The sequence below is a fragment of the Chanos chanos genome, chromosome 13 (genome assembly GCF_902362185.1).
Source record: "Chanos chanos chromosome 13, fChaCha1.1, whole genome shotgun sequence".
In the NCBI taxonomy this organism is placed as follows: domain Eukaryota; kingdom Metazoa; phylum Chordata; class Actinopteri; order Gonorynchiformes; family Chanidae; genus Chanos; species Chanos chanos.
Genome location: NC_044507.1, coordinates 13,279,007 through 13,286,504, shown reverse-complemented (window position 1 = coordinate 13,286,504; position 7,498 = coordinate 13,279,007). Strand labels below are relative to the sequence as shown.

At 41.8% G+C, this 7,498-nt stretch overlaps 1 protein-coding gene across 1 annotated transcript; it reads left to right on the top strand.

The window, feature by feature from the left end:
* The first annotated feature begins 2,248 nt into the window (after positions 1–2,248).
* nptx2a (neuronal pentraxin 2a) lies at positions 2,249–7,104 on the top strand. The gene is made up of 5 exons (XM_030790843.1): positions 2,249–2,704; positions 3,421–3,640; positions 4,367–4,611; positions 6,041–6,220; positions 6,877–7,104. The coding sequence occupies exons 1-5, from the start codon at positions 2,249–2,251 to the stop codon at positions 7,102–7,104; spliced, it is 1,329 nt and encodes a 442-aa protein (XP_030646703.1).
* The last annotated feature ends 394 nt before the right edge of the window (positions 7,105–7,498 follow it).

Genomic DNA, 7,498 nt, shown 5'->3' with positions numbered 1-7,498 from the left:
ATGAGAACACTGGAGACACTGTAGGGCATTTGCAGTGAACCTCAGTCAGAATATGGCTCACAATTAATGACATTTAGCAAAAGCGTCAGATGAAGAAATCTGGTGACACTTTACTGAAAGCCTTACTTCAAGTTTTGGAGAGAGAGACTCTGTTTTTTCCAAACCCAGCCTGACTCTTTCAGGCCCTGAAATTATTGCATCATACCTTGAGGTTTTTAATCCAAATCTCCTTTAATAATAATCAACTCACAGCAACTAAGGAGATGCCTGCGGGATGAAAGGACCGCGTTTGAATTGTAGATTGAATAATAGGCTACATTCACCCTAACAAAAGGCTTGTTAATACTGAACAGTGATACTAATCATTTCTGTCAATACCATCTGAACTCTTCAGGCTCTCTCTTTGAGAAAAGAGACAGTTGCTTAATAAGTGGGATATGAGGTCCTCTTGGTTGACTTTCTCTCTTGTGTGGGCATTTGTGTGTCTGTGTTACAATGTGTATGTGTGTATGCACACAGGGGTACTTGTACACTCATAAAGAAGTTTGTGCATGTTTGTTAGTTTGTCTGAAAGAGCATGGGTTGTGTTTATGTGTGTGTGTGTGTGTGTGTGTGTGTGTGTGTGTGTGTGTGTGTGTGTGTAACTTGTGCATGTGCTTGTGTGGGGGAGTATGTTTCAGCTCACTGACTCAGAATACTGTTGCCACTCACTGCTGCTGCTAAAGGAACAGGTTGTGACTGTGCCAACATGTGTGATCTTACTATATGTCCTCAGAGTGACTCCACAGAGCAGAGAAAGTGACACATTTGCCATCCATCTAACTGAAGTTTTTGAAGTTTCAATAGCATTTCAATGTCTATCAGCGCACCCAGTAAATTTCAATGAGCAAGAGTGATTTAAAAATGGCAGCACTTACAACAGCATTGAAAAGTTGGGAAAGTTGTAGAAATGCTATTGGACCAGATACAAAGGGAAGAGTACAATTTGTCCTTTTCGTGTGATGGCAGCTGTGGGCACCTCAGTGGCAAAGCCAGCCAACTCCCTGCTGTACCTGTCAGATTAACAGAGTACCTGTCAGTCAAACTGTGACCTGCTCTGCCCTAGTCTAGTCCGGGTAGAGTGACACCCACAACTTCCAAGTTTACCGTGGCTGTCCGTGCCTTATAACGGACTCATGTTGGACATATAGACATGACTGTGATGTAAATGCATGCATCTGTGCTTTGCCACTGCAGGACCACATTTTCACCTGTTTGATACCGATCAGTCTTTAATAAAGGAGTTATGGCATGCTCATAATCTACAGGAACTATTTTAGATCTTTTACCTCATCTGCTTCGTTTTTTCAGTCTTCCAATAAGTTTTTTTTCCGTCAGAAATGCTGTTTCTTCCCCATTATTTTATTAGGGACGTGAGAGGTCAGTCTTTCTCCATTCCACAGAAATTTGTAAGTAATAAGGCAATACAAACAAGTATACAATATGGCGAATACATAAATTCACGGAAAGTGAGACAGCCAAGAGACAGAAATTTGTCGATTAATGATCTCATATTTAAAAAATCATATCACACACTAATTTTACAAGCAACCCACTTCACGACTGCGCTAAGATAGACAGTGTTCAAACTGCACGTTTGATTGGCCTCAACTGGGAGAGGGTGACGTAGCTGAACCTCAGTCAATCCAAACGTTTCACCAACGGAGTAGAACGCTGCGCCGTATATTAATCCGCTAAACTGCGGTTGCTGTCTTTTCAGCACCACTGACCGTGAAATCTGTCGGAGCAGTTGAACAACCTCTATAACACAGAGTGTTGCAGCGCGTTTTACCTGATAGATTTCTTTTTTTACTATTTATAAATTGTCATTACGATGTTATGTAGATTTACAAATAACTTATCGCTGGATTGATTGAAATTTTTTGTCGCTGGATGGACGTTGTTTGAGACGGGTCGAGATTTAGCCTACTCTTTATACTTCTTGCGTGCATGTGCTTCTTTATTGAAGCCCTCTCTGATTATTCCTGCGCTGTTTTAGTCTCCTTGAACCTAACTTTTTTCGCTTCCCTGCCCGTTTTGAAGCATAAAGCAATGTTCTTGCTCGCTTGCTCATTTGAAACGGGTAATGTTTTATTGATTTAAAATCGTTTATTTGATCTGTATCATATTTGTCGAGGCATAGCTTATGTGTTGGTGAGAGAGACTAGGTATTTTAATAGCCTACCTGTTAGTTCTGTTTGTTATCGGCATGATCACTTTCTTAGTTGGACTTCTATTCATTTACGCTTTTGGGAGTGGAAAAGTGGCTCGAGCGAATGGCGCGAAAAGCAACCGCTTCGTATGTACAGCTGTGCCCGCGGGCGCAGACCTCAGCTGTCCGGTGGACACCACAAATCGTGTGCAAGGCACGAGTCCGCAAGAGGAGGAACTGAGAAATACTATCATCCAACTTCGTGAGACCATTTTGCAGCAAAAAGAGACTATCGTCAGCCAACAGGGCACAATCAAAGAGCTGAACTCAAAACTTACTCGCTGCGAGGCAGCTGCCCAGGACACGCGAGACAGCAAGTCTCGAGTTCAGGGCTCCAGGAGAAAGGAATACAGCAAAAATACGATGGGAGACTTGCCGCGTGACCCTACGGAAACCATTGATCAACTTGGGAAGACCATGCAAAGTCTTAAAGATCGTCTTGAGAACTTGGAGGCAAGTAGTCAGTATGTGTTTCATTTTACTTGCGTAAGGCTGGTGAGTCTCAAAGATAACCAGGTCTGTACACAACTGTAAATTTTCTTGACTGCAGTTCTTCACTGCAGAAAAAATAATGTGTGTGGATGTTATGCTTTGTCAAATACTGCCATCAGTGAATATTTACGCTCGCACTGCAGTCAGACAGCACTGAAATAGACAACACGGCACGATGGTGGATTCGATTAGGAAGTAATGTATTATCCAAATGTTCAAATGTACTATACATATGTACATTGGTGAAGAACCCTTTAAAAGAAAAGAGCACATGGCGAAGCGAATGAATCCGTACATACAACTGCAAAACCGATAGAGTATACACGATTTATCATCGTTCATTTTGTAGTACGTTCATTGTTCACTGTTATTATTCACTGAATTTTGCGAGATACTAACTGAATTTCCAATCAATCCGCGCAGATAAAGTTGTACTTATTTGACACCGTAGAATATTGGCTGATAAATCTATGTCTCTATCTTGAATCCATGGTAATGTGTACACGCTCCACTCTTACGCGCACACATGCACCCACTGAACCCAGGTATTTGCATTGTTTTAACCAAACTTTTGAGGTCTTCTTTGCCATATAGTTATGAAGTGCTTTCATTCATAAGCTGTGATTATTTAAAAAAAAAAAAAAAGGACGACATTTTGGATACTTGGTCTTTTGCAGCAGCAGCAGTTGCGTGCTAATGCATCAGGAGCTACGTTTCCCAATGAACTGAAGGAACTACTGAAACACAGGCTGAGCGATCTGGAAAAACAACTGCTCACCAAAGTGGCTGAGCTGGAGGAAGAGAAGACTCAGCTCTACAACGAGACAGCTGCCCATCGCCAGCGTACTGAAAACACACTCAATTCCTTGCTGGAAAGGATCACAGAACTGGAGAGAAGTATGAGATCACCATCATACATTCATTACTTCTCTTTACTTCTTCACAGCCTCTTTCTAATTAGGAGTGAAAGAGGCATTTGTGCAGTCACATTTCTACATTTCTAAGTGCAGTCGTTTAGATGTAACTTTCTTTTTGTCTCTAGTCAATTTTTTCTCTCTGTTCAAAGATTTTACACTGCTGCAAGCTCAATTCATTTCATGAACAGTGTACAAACATACATTTTTTTCTCCATCTCTGTTCTTTCCTTTTGTTCTTTTATCTGATAACTCGAGGGATAGCTACTTACTGTTGAGAGCACACACTGCTCCACTGACTAAAGTTTGCTTAGACCATGATGCAAGGCCAGCATGTTCCACATCACCAACTGCATACAAATCAACCCAAGCTAGTTACCATCAGCCAGTTGATTTTCCTCTCATCATTTATTTGGGATTCTTCTGTTTTTTGGACATGCTGGAAAAGGAGATACATACACCATCTGTTAACTCTGGGCTTGTACTCTTTCCAACCGTCTCAGATTTTTTGGGTTGCATCACCAGCTAAATCCCATTTGGTGGAACCTCACAGTTTTAAACCGATACGTGTCATCATCATCATCATCATCATTGTCGTCATTACCATTATTGATGATGTCGTTGTTGTCGTTGTCATAGTGACTGCTTCAGTAAATTCCTCATATCTCGTTTTCTTGCACTCACCCTCCCTTCTCACGTTACTCTGCAGGCAACAGTGCGTTCAAATCACCAGAGGACTTCAAAGTTTCCCTGCCTCTACGCACTAACTACCTGTATGGCCGCATTAAGAAGAGCCTACCAGAGATGTATGCCTTCACTGTGTGTATGTGGCTCAAGTCCAGTGCCAGCCCAGGCATTGGCACTCCTTTCTCCTACGGTGTGCCTGGACAGGCTAATGAAATTGTGCTGATTGAATGGGGAAACAATCCCATTGAACTCCTTGTCAATGACAAGGTGAGTATGCCCTCAGAAACATGGAGGAGTTTGCGTCACTTATATGCATAAAAACATTTCAGAAATTTATATTAGGTCTGATCATTTTTGTAAGGATCGCTGCTAGACTGATTTTTTTTTTTTCTTTTGCGTCCAGTGGAGAGTAGTCCTTTAGAATGCATTTTAATCCACGTGATTCTGCATGAAGAAGCTGTCCAGAAGGACACAGTGGAATATGGAATAGAGTAGGTTTCAGCGGTTGTTAATTTCCATGGTGATGTTATGAAGCACATATTCCTGAAGTTTCTCAGTGTTTATATGAATGCTGAAGTGTAATATCTCCATGGGGCAAGGAAAGGAAATCATTAGAGATCCATATCTTTTGCTCCACTTCTGTTGAACCTGAGGGCTGGGAAAGAGAGAAACTTTGCTGGGTTAATTCCCCTGATAGACCTCTTCAGTTGTGTCAGTTTGGCATTCGACTTATTGAGAGAGGCAGCCTGCCCTACAGCTCCCTGCTAGAGCATGCATTATACATGTTTGTCTGTGTGTGAGTGTGTGTGTGTGTGCGTGTGTTTGTGTGTGTGTGTCTGTCTCTCTCTCTCTCTCTCTCTCTCTCTCTCTCTCCCCCCCCCCCCCTCTCTCTCTGTGTGTTTGTGTGTGAGAGAGAGAGACTCTGCCATGCTGAATATGATTTCCTGTTGAGGGCTTCTTCAATAGTTGTGCTCAACTCAGTATATGCTTGTGTACCTCGTGCATTTGAGAATGTGAGAAACAATACAATAGGCCCTGTTTTTACAGAGAAGAAATGTATCTGTAGAGAATAAGAATGTAAAATTCAAGGATATACTGCCTAGTTTTAAATAAAAGTATCGATAAAAGCATCTCTTCCCGTCTCTTTTCAATGCATAAAAACATCTCTTCCCATCTCTTTTCAAATCACTGTAATTTGTAACCATCTGTAACAAGGCTGCAAGCAGAGGCTTTCACTTTGCTGCACATAACAAAGCAAAACAGGATTGCATGAGGAAGATAGGTCATGACTTAGCAAGGACACATTCATAGATGTTCTGAAGAAAGATGTTCTCAAGAAGAAGTCCTCAAGCTCGCATCCAAACAGATGCACAAGCAAAAAAAAAACTTGAAATTGCCTGACTGAAAGTACGCATCACTAGTGCAGGTTAACACTGGTGTCCTGTTGAGCATAATCCTGAATTACTTCAGAATTCCTGTATTGTTACCATGTAAGAATGTAGACCTTTGGCCAATAGAATTCACATTTCAGTATTTTTTTTATCATTATAATGTCTGATCTACTTTGCATTGCTCTCCTAGCATACAGTATCTGGCCCTGCTATGAATGCAGTATCACTATGTCCTCACAGCATCCAACACAGTACACAATACATGCCCTGTGTAACAACAGGTTGTCACTTTGGCCCTTTTGCAGGTGGCTCAGCTACCTCTGTCAGTGGGTGATGGGAGGTGGCATCACATCTGCATTACCTGGACAACTCGAGATGGTTTCTGGGAGGCCTACCAAGATGGAGAAAGACTGGGCACCGGGGAGAATCTGGCCCCCTGGCATCCAATTAAACCTGGTGGAGTCATTATTCTTGGCCAGGAACAGGTGAGAGAGAGAGAGACAGACAGAGAAAATAGCTTCCCGTGAGGGATGAATGGAAAAAAAAAGGGAGCGACTCTTCACACGCGATGCGTCGTAAACGTCATATTGTGCTTTTCTCACCTGACTCCAAGTAACACATTAAGCTGGCAGTTTGTATCCTGTTTCAGCACACTGTCTGTTTATGTGCTCAAGCTGGGATTAGTGAGAATTAATGTTGAGGGGCTGGGTGACGATGTTAGATGCATTAAGTCATTAAACCTCGTTCTTTAGGCAACCGAATTCCAGTTTGTTTAACAAAGTGGGATCTGTATACGAATGAAAACAATTCAAACTACACAAAATGAGAAATATGAATATAGTTACTGATTTCAGACTGGATTCAGACTACAGTCTCCCCACTGTAATCTTTGCTGTTCAATGTAATAATGGAACTCGTTTTGTAATGTTTATTCAGACTCTTATTATCACTAATAACATAACTTTGCAATAGTTTTTGAATTATTATCTGGGTTTTTTTGTTTGTTTGGTTGGTTTTTTGGCTCCATCTACAAGTTTCAGTGGCTGCAGTGACATCATGTTTTTCCACAGGAAGAAAGTCAATTATTTGGCAAAGGAGATGTCCATTTGGTAACCCATGTTGTCCATTTCGGTCCTGACAGGATATTGTAGGTGGGAGATTTGATGCCACCCAAGCCTTTGTGGGGGAGCTGAGTCACTTTAACATGTGGGATCGTGTCCTGCGGCCTGTGGACATCTCAGGCATGGCTAACTGCTCCTCCTACATGCCAGGCAATGTGGTACCCTGGGTGGATGCCAACGTCGAGGTGTTTGGAGGTGCCACCAAAGCGGCATTGGAGATTTGTGAAGATCGGCTCTTTGATTCTTAAGGCCAAGCCAGTCTGTCAGTTTGGATAAATTTATTTTGAGGTCTAACTCCTCTCTGTGCTGCTTCTGGACCTGTGTGGAGAAAAGTGTTTTGGTACAAGAGTGTTTGCAGTATTAACAAGCCTTCTTCGTGATTCATATATCTTTTTTTTTTTCTCCTGCATTTTGTTGACTTTTCTTGGTGTCAGCAGGTCAGTGCCAGATGTAAAAGTGATTTGTAAACTAAAAAAAAAAAAGTCTCAGACTAAACGTACAAGGTGAGTTCACAATTTGGCTTTCTCTCGTGCTTCACTCACTTGTTTATGACATACGCTTTTGTGTGGCTTGTGACCTTCAACGTGTGCTCTTTGCTGATTTAGTTTGATTTTTTTTAAGGCACAGAAATAATGGGTTTTC